Genomic DNA, 16,391 nt, shown 5'->3' on the forward strand with positions numbered 1-16,391 from the left:
AAAGTTCTCCTACTTCCAAATGACTAAATTTCTCTTTTCTCACATATATTTTTATATTCCCTAGTGGACAGAAGAACAATAGATACTTGAATGTGAATATTGGTTGTTCTATTTAATGTCTAGTAATTAATTTAATGACATATCTTATCGAGATTTATTTTTATTCCATATGCAAATTTTAAATTCATTTGACTAACCAGAGAAGCTGACTAATTGTCTCATTGTTCTCCAAGGTTGTGGGCAATGGACTGTCAGGGGTGCAGGTGTATACATAATACATCAAGGCAAGAAGAAATACAAGGCAACTGAAATCATTAATGCTGCGATGTGGAAAAAACATGAAATTTAATGTACTTTTCTTTTTCCAAACTACCGTGATAGTGAGCCGGAGACCTGAGTGACCAGATATCACACAACAGAAAGGTTTTTTTTGCATTAAATGAGACTAAAAGGCATAAATTAACTGGAATATTCTTAATGTGCTGTACAGTCGAGGGCGTATCAAGTGCCGAGGTCTAAAGTCCATTTTGTTTTAAATGAACTTCTCCATTCGCATCACATTTATTCTGGCCAGCCTGGAGAACCAGCGATTAGCATGTGTGTTATTGTGGGATGCAGTTTGAACGAAGCCTAATTTTTGGTACAGGGAAACGGCTGCCGTCTGTGGCGAGCTGATGTCCAGAACGAGGCGGGTGTAGCCTCGCTCTTTGCAGAAATCCAACGCCTTCTGTATCAACTGAGAGCCAAGGTTTTTGCGGCGACATGGAAACACCACCACCATGCCGGACATCTCGCCGTAACTTCCATCTCCAGCATCTTGGGCGAACTCTCCCATCACTCCTCCGTTCAAGTCGTCACATCTCTCGTTCTCATCCCCTGCTTTTTTCCCCATCACCGCCACCATCCCCACCACTTTGGAGCTGTCGTTGGCGCCGTCCTCCGCCACCCAGAAACCGTTATCTGGGTTGTCCAGGTAGCTGGCTTGAATGTCGGCCATGTCTGTGCTCAGCCTCCTCATCATGTAGGTTTCGTAGATCTCATGGCAGCAGTAGTAAATGAGGCCAGCCCATGCACTGCCAAAGAGTAAACCTTGGAAGTAGGAGCTGCCTCCCAGCACATAGCCAGCCATGGAAATGCTCAGAGCAACACCAACATGGTCTGGATGGCTCATGGCCTTGAAGAAGGCCGGGTATACATTTTCAAGAATCCCGTCACGAAAGAGCGACATGACCCCATGTTCATCTGAGGGTCTGTATTCCCTGATGGAGAATTGAACTGTGTGTTGGAGAGGGATAAAGAAAGAGAGGGGGAGGGAAGAGAATGAGAGCTCAGTGAGACTAATCTGTCTGTTGTTGCAATAAGAAATTCCTGCTGGATTTCACAATGAGCTCAATACGCTCACGTAACTTGTTGGAAAAAAAAAAAAAAAAAAAAGAAGAAGCATGAATACACCTCTTAGAGAATATTACCTTTTTCATTTTTAATTTAATTCTATTCCACATGAACATAAAAAAAAACTGGCATTTGTGTATGAAAACCCTGAGGTGAAAGTCACAATTAAAATTATTATGACATTGTTTCTCTTACAGATTTCGACAGTGAGAGTCACTCTGAAATTCAACACAATTAGGTCTTAAAAGTGGTAATGATGAAAATCAAAGCAAGGTGAGAATCAAGAGGCAACGAACAAAAGGTTTTTTTAGTTTCGAGACGTGTTATGTGTCATCTAGGCATGTTAGTAGTGCCATTCATTTACACCCTAGCTGTCTTATTAGTGCTCTTGTTCGTAATCAACTCAACAACTTGGAAAAAAAAAGAAAGGTATAAAAGATTAACATAATCAGAACATCAACTTACAGTTATTTTTCTGGGCCATGCCGACTCTTTCCCCTCGTCTCTCTCGCTCACTCTGAAGGACTTAATGCTGCAGCTCCGCCTGAACTTAAGCTACAGATTGTGATAATCAGCCATTCACAAAAGGGGTTGAAATTAGTCTGAGCATGCTCACCTATGGGTACACACCAAACACACACACACACACACACAGACACACACACACACACACACACACACACACACACACACAGACACTCTCACACACACACACACACATTATACCACCTAAAAATAGTGAAGACTTTGAAGCGATGTCTTTGAAGTATGACTACTCATTTTGAAAGATATTGAGATTTCTATAGGAGATTGTACAGTTTGATTGAGACGACGGCGATTTGAGGGAGCGTGCATTAAGTTTAATTGAAATTAATCACAGTGTTGCTTTGATTATGAAATGCACTGTATGTTTTAAAACTTAATTAGCTCAGTCAACAGAGTAAAGAACTCTATCATTGGATTTCTCAAGGAGGATGAGCACAGATCTTGAATATATTAAGTCAGAACACTGAGCAGAATGTGAATTCAGTGTTCGTTCAAGCTCTTCATAGATATTTCCAAGAATAAAATGTTCTTATTAACCTCTTTTTTTTGAGAGCTTCAGGTTTTGGCGATGTCCTCTCAGGAAAACTATGGTGGATCTCCACACCGCTTCCTCTCCCCTGCACTATAAGGTGAAAGTAAAATTAATATTGTCTAGCCCCTTGACATAAAAGTGTCCTATGGCGTCAGCGACAGTGTCTTGTGCAATAACCCGGTGGCCCTGTGACATGATTAAATTTCCTCGGCAGGAGAAAGGCCTTTACACCTCTTTAAATCAATAGCACTGCCTCATGAATCTGTGAGTACTGAAAGGTCAAGCAACTCTGGAATTTTCTCAAACCATTTCACATCCACCGTGTGAATCCTGAATTCTGAACCCTGCGAGTGAATCCCCTCCTCATAAACCACTTTAATCACATTTGGCGAGCATATTTATCTCCTCTGTTTACATATCGAGGGCTGTGTGGTGAAAATCATCCACCTTATTACGTAAGGTGCTATGTAATGGTGATTTAAAGGGGACTTATCATGCACATTTTCAGGTCTATATTTATATTCTGGGGCTCTACTTGAATATCTCTGCATGATTTACAGTCAAAAAAGCTCTTTATTTATCTTATATTGGCCCTTCATGCAGCCTGAAACAGGCTGTTTCAGGTCCTGTCTCTTTAAGGCCCTCCTCCCACAAACAGCCGTGTGTTGGCAGTCTTTGTTACTAAGGTTGTTCACGTTGCCCACTCACATATTTCGGCTCGAACATGTGCCGATATATTTGAGAAGTTGACATTTTGAGTAAAGGACGACAAAAAGTATCCTACTACTACTGTTTGTTTACGTAGCATCCCGAGCCACCGGAAGTCTGCCAAGGGGCAGCTTCCTGAAGCTGGCCAATCAGAGCAGAGAGGAGGGGTGTTTCAACAGACAGGAGCAGACAAGCTGAACTGAGGGGCTGCAATAAAGGGCCAGCATACGATAAATAAGGAGTATTTTAAACTGTAAATCATGCAAAGATATCCCAGTAGGGCCCCTGAATAAAAATATAGAACTGGAAATGTATGTACCCTTTAAATTAGTCTTTAAAGGCTTATGCAAGAAAAAAAAACTGGTTTGTATGATGTGTTGTCTGACTGTGTCAGAGAGCAAAATGTGTTTATAGTGGTTCTGAACAGCCACACTTGAAGGAGGAGTGGAAAGCCAGCTGTCATAGAGGGGAGAGATGCAATAATTGTTAAAATATAGGGACATTTTCAGACAGTGTGTCCTAGAGGACATCATGGTGTTGCACTGAATTGTGGACATAAAAAGTGCAATGAATAGTTGATGAAATGAAAGAGGAGAGTTTGAGATTTTCCGGTTTGGGAAAGATACAGAAATTGTTGGACGCAGCCCCTCAAATTCTCACTTTGGAAAGGTGTTTTCAGGAGCTGTACCATCCGACCACTTCTTCCTTCAGTATACTGGGCTTAAACTAGACTTCAAAAGCAAAGTACCTTTTAAAATCTATCACTAATGCAGCTTGTGATAAAAACAGAAAACAAGCTTCTTCCTTAAAATTGTAACTTTTCAACTCACCAGGTTCACACATCGTTCAGCACTTTCTTTATTGGTCTTTTCATGTCTGGATAAAGCCATGAGGAATGTTTATGTAAAAGACTCCTACAGTAATGTCTGAAGGAGAAAAATGCACTTTAACAGCTTGATGAAACCAGTAATGTTACATAGTCCATGCAAAAAGGGCTCACTTTGAAATAGACTCTTTGCTACCAGAACAAAAAGCAGTGACATCCACATGTCACAGACCTTACAAGGGATGTATCTATGATTCCAGTAAAAGTCATTTGGATTTTTACATTGAAATTATGAATCAGTACAACAAAAACAAACAATAAATGTCTGGAACCACTGATGAATTATAATAATGTCAAAGGCATTTTGGCACATCAACTCAGATTGGAAAATTCTTACAACAAAATCCCCTTTCACACGTGCACTGCAACCCTGAATTTTTCCAGACATTACCAAAAGGAGCTGCATGTGTGAATGTAAATGTCTGAATCAGTCAGACCGGACATTAAACGGACTTTAACCCTGCCAGCTCAGCTACTACATAGTCTGTGTAATGTCCAATAGAGCCTATGTGTGAACACAGCAGTGAATTCTTTGGATACAACTGCTCGCTGCCGAAAGTGCAACAAAATCCAGCAGTAAGGGAGACGGTACGAGCAATTTATCAAGCAACTGTTGAACAAGCAGAACATAAACTTAAATACGACGTCTTTGTCTTCCAGCAGTCAACTACTCTCTCATCTGCAGACGCTGTTTTTCACATGCAACTGGCGTTGGATAAATGCAGCAGGCCAGCTAAGCTGCATTGATTTGGCTGGGCCTGAATGCTCTGCTGTGGAGCTTGCACTAATGGGAGAGAGGACTTCCTGTGATTTCTAAAAGCTGTTTTATTTCTGATGAAAAGCTTAAAAATGCTGAACTACAACCGCAGCTTACTTTTTGCCTTATGTCCTGCCTTCTGCACCCCTCACCTAAACCAAACGGAGTATTTCCAGTAGGTGAGAACACGTCTGACACGGACAATCTCCTGCTGTGTGTTACATGTGTGAAAGGGCAACTCTGGAAAATGTCTGGAATTCATGTGTGAAAACGGCTAAAGCTGGTTAGACAAATAGTTCCTTGAATAAGTACAAGCTGTAGAATTAATCAAATCATATTTGAGCATCATGAAAGTGTTATGGTATTAATTGCTTGAGTACATAATACTATATCATTACAGCCAATTGTGATGACCCCTGTGGTTGCTGAGTGATTCACCTGTCTGTCTGTTCTCTTTGCAGGTGCTCATTAGGTGAACCTAGAACACCTGAGGGCCCCGGTGTGTTCCCAAGTTATATAAGTCCTGGCTGCAGCACAGCTCACTCTCTCGCTGACTCTCTGCTGCTCTGCCACTACAGCTCTCAGCTCCTCCTTGTTTAGTTATGCTGTTTTAGTTCATTCTTATGTTCTTTGTTTTGCTCTCACACACACACATCCTCCACTCGTGCACATCACCACACACACACTTATCATTCCGTTAAATCATTTCATTTGGTTTTAATTTTGTTAATTGGCTTAATAAAATTATATATTGCGTTATTGTTTCTACACATAGATATATCTACATACTGTGTAACTTTAAAATTATATAAACTCACCAGCATTTAAGATGTTTATTATTGATGACAGCAGCAGTGGAGGTTGTGTGATTCCGGTGTTAACTGAGCTACGGCTAGGTTGAGAAGTGAATTTGAAGATAAATCCACTTAATCCCAAAAGTTTAAAAAAATAAACTCCTCCTGCCGGTAAAGTGGTCTGGATCAGAGCAGAATCGGGTAATTATTCCTCTAGAAGATGAGACAGCAGCAATGTAGGACTCTCTGCTCCCCGGCTCTCTCCTCCAAAGCAAGCAGTGTTAAGCAGCAGCTCTGTCCTCCGGTCCAGCCCCGCCATATGCACAAATTTTTCACCCTTAGTTTACCCTAGTTTAATTTAGCTGGGTCCCAGCTGGCGCTTGTGAGAAAAACATGGCGGACCTCAGGAAATTTAGTGGGTGGAGACTCAGATAGAGGCATGGATGGGAGGTGGTACAATTTCAATGAAGCCCCAAGTGATGTAAGAAGGGGCATCAAACCTGAATGGCTTGTTGAATCACAAGAGCAAGCCAGCCCACACCAAACAGACCGGGTTGTCTTATTTCATATTGAAATACTTTAACAGCTTGTTAACTAATATGTGTATTAGTGAGCACATCAGAGACCCAAATATATATGCACAAGCCCTGAAAAAGTGAGTTTTTCATAATATGGCCCCTTAATATCCTGGCTGCAGCACAGCTCACTCTCTCGCTGACTCTCCACCGCTCTGCTGCCGCTGCGATTACTACTGCAGCTCTCCTCATTTAGTATGCTGTTCTCTACTCTACAAGACTCACACTCACATCCTCCACTCATGCACATCACGCACCACTGACTACTGACATCACACTCAATTCTTTAATCAATCCGTTAAATCCTTTAATTTGGCTTTAATTTGGTTAATTGGTTAAATAATGTTCTCTTTTGTTAAAGTTCAACATGGTGTGTCTTCTTTTTGTTGTTGTTGTTGTGGCCACTTGAGCCAGGTCATGACACAATATTAATTTTACTCAATAAAAATTAGCCAGGAGTCCTTCGGGGTTTATTGCATATTGTCTTGAAACAAAAACAGTTACAGGGAAAACAGGTTAAAGTTGCCCTGGAAACTAACCACTGCAGGCAAACTGCATGCACCACTTCTACTGGGCCCACGAGAACCCAGTGAACTGCATTCTAATTTATGGACATGTACTTGTGTAAAGACTGTAAGGGAAAGAGCCTGCTCAGTATGCTTGTCATAGAGCTACGACATTAAGGGATTAAACAATTACATTATTGAGGTTTTATCCTCATATCCAGCTGCTTGCCATCATTTTGAACGCACCTCCGACAACTTTATTTCCAACCCACTGACTCTCCAGAAACCTTGAATTGAATCTTTGTTACCTTGTGGCTTTTTGTGTCTCAAAAGTGCATGCGTACAAAACTAAAACACTCCCTTGAGATTTCCATTTAGTACCAGCTATCTCTATTATAGTAATGCATTTGCTCTTGTATAGAATATATCTTTGGAAATGCCTCCGTATTTATGATGTGGAAATGTCTGAAAGCGCTATTGTCATAGTAAAACATGTATATTGAGTCAGAGCTGCGATCTCTCTGGCTAACACATAAAGAAACACTGCACCACATAACAGTGATACAGAAAACGTTTGCAATAATAAAGAACCTCGATGGGGTTTTTTGATTCGCTTTAGATCTCTGTTGAAGTCAATGGGAAAACACACTACTACTTTCTCTTTTACATTATTTATGGTTCATTCCAGCAGTACAAAACCATCAAATGGAGGCCATTTTGTTTACCTCCACTCAAATTTCAATGTTGAATTGAGGTGAAAACATTAATATTTCCATGGAGGGAGAAAGAGCTTATATTCAGATTGTTGTGTCTATCGTTTGAAAGACATGAAATGCCAACTCTGATTACATTTTTATCAACATAATTAGGAAACCTTGATAATGAAGTGGCGAAATGTTGATACCGAACATATCAGTAAAATATTCACTGACACTATTTTATTTGTTTTTCTACAATATCTGCTTTTGCAATACAAAGTTCACTCCTAGCAGCTGAAGCATTATCAACCCTCCTGTTGTCTCACGGGTTTCACAGCAGAGTAAACCCCCTAAATACATTTTTTGTCAGCATGAAATTTGATGACTTTTCCTGATCTGACCGTACCATTACCATTCTGTAAACGTCGTACACCATCAAAGTACAAAGATTGCCTTTAGGGTCTTTTTTGACCCGCCATTTATAAAAATCATTTAGAGATTGAAAGGTTTATAGCAACTACAAAGAACAGTAAAGAACACACATACAGGGAGAGAGAGACAAAAGTGTGTGCGTATGCTTGAGAAATGGAGGCAAGTTTATGTGTATAACACATTTTATTACTTTACATAATACAATAAAAAGAAATACAACATAAAAACATTAAAACGTAAACCCCAGACCTCCAGAGACCCCAAAGCCTAATGCTGGTTCACTGTGTGGCTCTTGGTTTTTGGAAATTTGATTATTTAACTATTACTGTTACTAATTTAACTGGTAATTTGCACCAGTATAATACAACATCATCTGGTTCCTGCATTAAGTCATTATCATGTGGCCCTGTCACCTTTTTTACTCAGTTTGTATTGTACTCACATGGTGCTTTTCCCTTAATAAAGTTGTGTTTCATCAAATTACCATAAACTAATTTACATACAAACCTGGGCAAGGTATTCCAGTATTATAATAATAATTTGTTTTATCTCCCAGACTGGTTAATCCAGTAATAATGATCAGGGAACTGAATCTAGTCCTGAAGCTGCAGACAGAGAATGCATCTCCATGCTGTCACATGTGTTAAGTAGGGAAAAAAATAATATATCACATCACTTACAGCAAATAATGAATTATTGTGCGTTCTGTAGCAAAATGAGAGGTGTATGTATCTGCACCGAAAACAGTTTTCTGACTTGTTGAGTAGGAGGTGTTGTTTCTTCCTGCAAAATTGATTTCTGTTTTAAAATGGAGTGAGGAGTCTTCATCAGAGGGATGTGGGTCATTTTTGATGTTTAGGGCAAGAATACAGAATATAAAGACATCAGGAGGGTTAACTGTGCATCATGTAGGACTCCTCTCTAGAGACTGAAAACATGATGGTTTTTATTAGTCTTTGGAGACAATCTACAGAACCAAAAACTCTTTGTGGCGAAGGACATGTTACCCAGTGCAACAGTGTGACTCACTGACATGTTTTAAATATTTTTTGGACAACAACGGAGGTCTACGGCATAGAGGAATGAGTTATATCAGGCTTTGGACACACACACAATACTATTGTTTCTATTTGTTGACAAGAAAAATATAGAAAATCCTGAGCTACAACCTTTAACCAAAGTGCTTTTGTTGCCTTAACCATTAACCACACACGTGTGTGGATGTGAACCTCGGTCACTGGGTATCAATTCCTGCAATTTGTACGACCATCATCCACTCTGACCAGCTAACAAACTGCAGTAAATAAACAGTGCATTTCCTCCACTTGAAAAATGTTGCCACAAAACATAATTGAGACAACAGTTACATTTTCCTCTGACTTTTGGCAATACAAATTAAAAGTATGTAAACATAATTTCCGCATCCTGGTTTCTGCATTGTTTGGAAAGTGAGAACAGAGCACTGGGAAGTTCACACACATTTGTTTTATATTACCTGAATGTGAATTCTCACAGTTTATGTACTGCTTTTTTTTATCACAGATGGCAATTATGTTGACAATCCAGGGGGCAAATTATGCTTTGTTTGTCTCCTAACACTGTTTTAAATGATGAGAAATAAGAAATCATAATGAAAGTCACAAAATCAGACAGACCAGAGAACAGAGGAGGGCTGCCTTCTTGAAAATCTTGTTTTATGATAATCTTACTTTATCAAAATCCAAGTCATGCCCCGTTCTTTGTAACTGCTATGACATTTCACCCACTGTACGCAGACAAAAGCGTTTGTCTCACCGTAAATTGAGAATCCCAGGTAATTTTCATACTGAAAATAACAGGATTTCAGACACAAACTCCCTGAATAATAAAAGAAAGCTGTCTAGACACATACTGTAGGGGATGATAGAGTCAGTTGTAAACAAAGCAGGAATGAGGAGCGATCAGTACTGGACATTACCGAGCTTCCATCCGAAGCTCACAGATGATTCATGGCTTTATATGCATCATTGAGGATTTTATACACCAAGAATAAACATTTGTAATAACCACAATAGACCCACGAGGCTGTATTTTCTTTACACACTGGACAGTTGGATGGCTAAACAATGGAGGTAAACCTTATTTACCTTATTTTTAGATACTCCTGCAGCAGAAAATGGCCTGAGGATGGTGCCAGCAGAGAAAAAAAAAAAGGATTTATCCTCTGGTGGACATGAAAGTGTTCAGAGATTTTCATGGTATCTCTTATCTTTTGAGCTGAGGTTGGTCCTACAGAAAAGTCTGTAATGGCATGTCATATTTTTAAGATTTTGGGACATCTATGTTACCTAGAATCACAATAAATTGAAAACAATCGGTAGAAATGTTAAACCCAGAATTACCAAAATTACAGTTCATTCCTTAAAGAGATCAATATTTTTATAATAAAGTATCAAATGATGATCTGTGATATGATGAACCTACAGAGAATTATCACCTGACTCCCCTCGAATTTACAGAGTTTTATGGCAGCTCATTGTTTAGCTGTCCAGCTGCAACTTTACTGTCCTGGCTCACTCTCAGCGCTCATATAGCGTCGTTTGCAGTCACAACAGGCAGTCGTTTTCAGAGAAAAAGCTCTAAAAAAAACCCCACTGTACACCACCTGCTCAGCTTAAAGTGTCCAAAAGAGAAAGTTACCGGCTAGCTGATGAGTATAGTGGAGCATTTAGCCGCTAAATAGCCTGATATTTCCCTCAGGAGTTGGTAGAGAGCAAAAGCAGAGCTAAAAGAGAGAGAATATTGGACTTACATTCATCAGGTGGACAGAAACACGACTCCGAATGAATGATAATGTCGCTCTGCTGGAAACTGCTGGATGTGGAAGTAAGCAACTCTTAACGTAAACAGACAAGCATGTCGTTTGGAGGGATTTGCTGAAATGACTGATGTCTCTTTGGAGGACAGTCTCAGAACTTCTGTAGAGAATCTCTTAAATAAAGCTAATCTGCACTCACAGGAATGCAGTGAGGAAAAAAAAAAAGTGGGAATAGCTCACATGTAGCTACGTGACATTGAAGTATGTTTCACTTTACATCTTCTGAGGTGTTCAACAAAAATGAAGCGTTTTCTGGTGTATACTTTGACAGTTTCTAGGTCTATATGCTTTTTTTTTTGATACATACAGCTGTTTATTCATTGTTCTTATGTTGTTTTCCATTTGGTCTGAAAGGGGATTTACAACAGTGACTTAATGATGAGTTTATATCCTGTATCTGACCTGAGGATAGTCAGTTATCATTAAATACATTATTTTGTTGTGGTGTATTTGTATCAGCGCGTCAGGCATCTGCATGAGATTAACTACCGAAATTGGATGAATTGAATCTAAATACAAATGAATAAAGTCCACAAAATCCAACAAATGAAAAGAATCATTGATCAAAGGTGGCGTGTTGGCTCTTTTCCTGAATACAGACTGAGCGACAACAACAAAAAAAAAAGCTATTCTGCCAAACTATATTGTAGCTCAGGCCCTGGCTCTCCGGGGACAACTGGGTCAGAGGAGGAAGCTGCAGCAGCAGCAGCAGCAGCCTGAAACTAAACTCCATCTATCACACTTAAAAAGTTTCCCACCTACACTTAGCCACCAATATGCCAAGAGATGTTGGGGGGGTGGTGGTGGTGGGGGGGTTATAGAGGGATTTTGCAGCAAGATAAAGCTGTGAATAACCATTGGCTTGTTTTTCATTAGGAGAAGCTGATATTGTTTAAGGTTAATTACTGACTTGGGGACATGGCTCAAAAGAATACAAGTCTCTGTGTAGCTGTGGGATATATTAAAACAACTGATTTGTCTCAGACAAGGCGCATTTTAAAAAGCAGAATCTTAAAGAAAGCCTTTACAAAAAAAAAAAAAAAAGGCAGTACATTGAGGACGAAATAAATTACACTAAGTAAGTGAACAGAGAAAAACACTTTTATTTTCCTCACTCACAGTCACCATGGTGTGGTAGAATGAAAAAAAGAGAAACAAGTACAACCACTACAACGATATGACCTTGCTAATACAAGGATTCTAAATACAAGAATAACTTGAAAACCCTTGAAATGAAAAGCTGGTCAAGGTAAAAAGCAGAAAGACTTTTTTTTCAGCATTTCTTCTTCTTTTCTCTTTTGGTTACAGTTTCTGAGAAATCAACGCAGATACTGTATGCTTCTGCATGCAAGAATTAACAATGTATTTGTATGTGTAGATGGCTTTATTAAGTGAGGAAAACAGGCTCTACGTATTTAGAGTGTAAAGAAAAAGCTTTATCGTATAGTGAGTGTGCTCCTGTGTGTGAAGACTAGCTTTATTTAACCTCCATCTAAACAGGTTAACCTTTCTGGCCTCAGTTCCGCTTTTAGCTCTCGACTGATCCAGAGATTCGCTACAGAAGCGCCGTTCATTTCAGCGAATCAAACCAAACAACATACAGTATGTTTATGTTACATTTACGTTGTGTGACAACGTTATAGAGCCACAAAGTCCACAAATGTCGTACTTTAACACAGGAACATTTCTCCTTTTCCTACCGACAGACAATGTTGGTTTCCATGACTAAGAGTATTTATTATTGTGATGAAGGTCCCCTAAACTTAAACCTGCATTAACTGATTTTTTTGGCCATTCAAAGGCAACGGAAACCCTTTTAACACCTTTTAAGTTGATATGTCGAACATATTTACACATCCAATTATTACAGATGGATGTCAGTCCAATATTCTCTCTCTCTTTTTTAGCTCTGTTTTTCTCTCTCTACCAACTCCTGTGGGAAATATCTGGCTCTTTAGCTGCTAAATGCTCCACTCCGTGTTCACTAGCTAGTCACTAAAGGCCAATTCATGCTTTCTGCGTCCTCAGACAGCTGTTGACTCGCACGTGGACACAGACACATTCCACATGTGCATACTAGTAAACAGGGTTGCAGCGTGATAACTTTCCAGAGTTTCAAAATCCAATCTGTGAGTATTACAAATTGCTGTGCAGTGTTTTTCTGATAAGCCTTTAAACGCAATAATCTGTTAACTCCAAACAGACTTGCTGGATCGTATTTCATTGTCTCACCAGCACTTTAAACAACATGCCCACACCAACACGGCCCCTTGTACTGTTTTACACAGGACTGTTTTCAGTCTGAATGCAGCTGAGAAGTTTCTGTATGTTGCTGAACAACAAAAGTGACAGCTTAATGAGAATAGGTATACAGATCATACGGTAGACGGGACGGGCATTCCTGTTTGCTTTTGCACATGCTCAGTTGGCATGCTTGCTATGTATACACTAACAGACCAATTATGGCTATGCAGACATGGAATGAATTGACCTTAAGGCCTTGGGTTGTCTGTTTGCTGTTCGGTGCTGAGCAGGTAGCGTACAGTTGGTTTTTAAAGCTTTTTCTCTGAAAACAGCTGCCTGCTACAGCTGAAAATGACACTATGAACAGTAAAGTTGCAGCCGGACAGATAAACAATGAGCTAAAACTCGCTGTAAAGCTCCTTAAAGCAGAGAGGAGCTGCAGAGTCGCTTATAATTCTCTGTAGGTTCATCACTATGACATTACAAACTGTCATTTGATACATTATTATGAAAAATATTGATTATAGCCGCTTTAACAAAGTAGTCATTTCAACCAAAACCATGACCTTTCCCATTTTGATTGTCAGAAATTAACACAGATTAATTTGTTCAACAGTTTTTGGAAGCTCAGACAAATGCACAAACTGTCCTCGAGCACAGCTGAGGACAGGTACAAGCGACCATATTTTGGCGTTTAAATTTGAAAGAATTGTTGGGAAGTTTGTTTGTGAAAGTTTCAACCATTCATCCATTTTAATGCCATTATTATTCATGTGTTCTTTCTACCCATAAAGTCAAATATTGTCATTTTCATTTCTCCTCCATTTCTGATGTTAATGCATTGCAATATGATGGAATGCCCTGTTTAATGTAGGTCTTGATTTTACACGGCCGTGCCGACAGAGAAGTCTGTTATTGGCACTTCCAGTTATTTATTTTTCCATTACCTGTTAGTGCTCGGTGTTCATTTAAAAGTAAACAGCCTCCTGTTTGACTGAGAGGATTTTTTAATGGACTCTGCCAAACTGTATCCCAAAATTGGATTAGATGTAGAGAGGATTCAAGTGTAAAATTTTTCTACGCATGAAATCATTTTATCTGATATAACATATTACAAATGCAGATCCCCATAATGCACTATGCATAAAAGCACAACTCTTTTGTCTTTTGACAAGGTGAAAGCTCTGTTTGAGAATGCAAATTGAACTCCGGGATTAAAAGGATGAATAAAAAAAGCAATTTACTCTATAAATTGACTACATTTTTGAGAATATTATTAATCGTCGCTCTTTGGGTGAGGCTCCGGGAACAGAGAGATATTTTTAAAAGCAAACAAAACTAAATAAGACATCATCACTTTGCTATCCTGCTACTCGTCACCAAACTACAGTAAAGATTCCTCAAGTGACCTCTGCTCCGGTCAATTTCAACACTGTACCTCCTCTTCTGAGAGGAATTAATATTAGAAGGAGAATTATATCTGTAAGTGCTGGTTTGGAACAATGGGCTCATTCTTATTTTCATACTGAGAAATTAAATTAAGAATCTGCCTGAAAATTAAGTTATTGTGCCTCCTGGACTTTTATCCCCAGATCTAGATAGCTACAGAATATTGTGCACCAACATCATCAAGCTCGTCTGCTCAAAGTCTCAATTTTCATAAAAGCATTTAGTGAGTGGAGGCACAGAGAGCCAAGACAAAGGTAACAATTGAAGTGCTTTCAGTGGTTAGTGGGCAGTGATCAGCGGCTACATTTGTCATGGAAGAAAGATTCAAGCCTTTAAAAAAAAAAAAAAAAAAACCCACATCACATTTAAAAATACCCAGACACAGTCTGGTTCACTGAAAGCAGACGAGGTTAACAGCCATTTCCCACTGCAGCAGTGAGAGCTGATTGGCAAAAAAAAAACTGTTTTCATACACAAATATGTTGAAGTATCTGATAAGTTAGTGTTTATTTCTGCATGACATCACTCCTCTCCTGTGATGGAGTGAATTCACACCGCTGAGACTTGTTGTGACATCCATGTGCAATATGATAAACACTTGTTTTACACGCTGCTGCTTCACAGTGATGGATCACTGATATTTGAACATTCATGACATTTTCAGTTACCTCCAACCCTGGATTCTACACTCCCAAGAAAAAAAAAAATTGTTTCATACTTCTCCAAATATGTAAACACTTGTTAAAATATTCATCGGTTTATATCGTACAATAATTCTTTTCATGCAACGTCCAACCAGCCCCACAGAGACTCTCACATTAGCCACACTGCCAGAGATCCAAAGGAAGATCATACGGCGTGGTTTACGAATGCACGACTGAAAGATAAAGATATGTGTCATGATGAAGGAGTTTGAATTCCCAGGATGAGATCATTTCTAATCCTATGTAGATCCTCTGTAGGCAGGGAACGCTCTAACCCATATCCCAAAATGAGGTCAGTCTGATGATATTGTGCGAATGTTGCAAAGCATTAAAGAATATCTTTAGATCTGTAGATTCATCACAAGGTTTTCAGGGCTGAGCTGCTACAAAAAAGCAAAGCTAATTAAATGAGACAAAGTCAAAAGTCACAGATTTCCTGAACATTTAATAAGAAATAAGGGTATTAATTACTCTTTGTTGCGCATCTTATCTTGTAGTATACATACTGAATGACACGACATCTGGAGATGCTTATTTAGCTCAAGTTTCCCAGTTCAATTCAGTTAAAGTCACATAGTTACATACATTTTTGTATCTTTTTAAATAATTTAAACATAAAACTATGTAAAGTAAAAACATACATCACTGTTAAACATCATAATTAAAACTCATCTCACGTATTCTCAAAAATGCTTCTGCACCGGAGTTGTAATATCTCTCGAAATGCACTGTTGGTAGGATTAACCAGCGCATGATTCTGTTCTCTACCTTATCCAATCTACACAAATATTTATACATAAGGCTCCTTATCACTGCCATACCTGTGGGTACATTTATACTGATAAATGACTCGCATCATAAATCTTGGCATACACAATAACATCCTCACAGAATCATTGTAAGCAACTGCACATCCCTGCGTACCGTCTGCTTCATTTATATACTTACTTCACATCAGTTGAGCATATGTGAAATGTATGTACATAATTTTCCAACACTATGGATCTTTATTATCCACAAATATGTAAATGATGATTAAGACTGTGCTACACTGCTCGCTTTACGAGAATTTCCACTTGGAGGAAGCAACTCATGAAAGTCCTTTGTGAAAAAAACTTACATTGCTCTTTTTGGCTTTAAAGTTAATATCGAAGTCAGCAACATGAAGGAGGATTAAACCCAACAGCTTTCTGAAGACGAGCACTGCTGGGAGAGAATATAACAAAATCATCTGTATACATAGAGTGATTAATTCTGAGATTACTAAAACACAACTGGTTTTAGAAGCGTTTAACTTCCAGGACAAGTTAG

At 39.0% G+C, this 16,391-nt stretch overlaps 1 protein-coding gene across 2 annotated transcripts; it reads right to left on the reverse strand.

Moving 5' to 3' along the window:
* Nucleotides 1–328: 328 nt before the first annotated feature.
* On the reverse strand, nt 329–3,012 carry LOC122982732 (probable N-acetyltransferase CML5). Of its 2 annotated transcripts, XM_044352259.1 has the most exons (3): nt 2,476–3,012; nt 1,858–1,947; nt 329–1,275 (listed from the first exon to the last, which is right to left on the reverse strand). In XM_044352259.1, exons 2-3 carry the CDS (start codon nt 1,874–1,876, stop codon nt 533–535), a joined length of 762 nt encoding a protein of 253 aa, XP_044208194.1. In that variant the 5' UTR covers nt 1,877–1,947; nt 2,476–3,012; the 3' UTR covers nt 329–532. The 2 variants fall into 2 exon arrangements, with proteins under 2 accessions (XP_044208194.1, XP_044208195.1); XM_044352260.1 differs by lacking the exon at nt 2,476–3,012 and having other exon boundaries at nt 1,858–2,289.
* Nucleotides 3,013–16,391: the final 13,379 nt, after the last annotated feature.

This window comes from Thunnus albacares, chromosome 5 (genome assembly GCF_914725855.1).
Source record: "Thunnus albacares chromosome 5, fThuAlb1.1, whole genome shotgun sequence".
Classification (NCBI taxonomy): Eukaryota; Metazoa; Chordata; class Actinopteri; order Scombriformes; family Scombridae; genus Thunnus; species Thunnus albacares.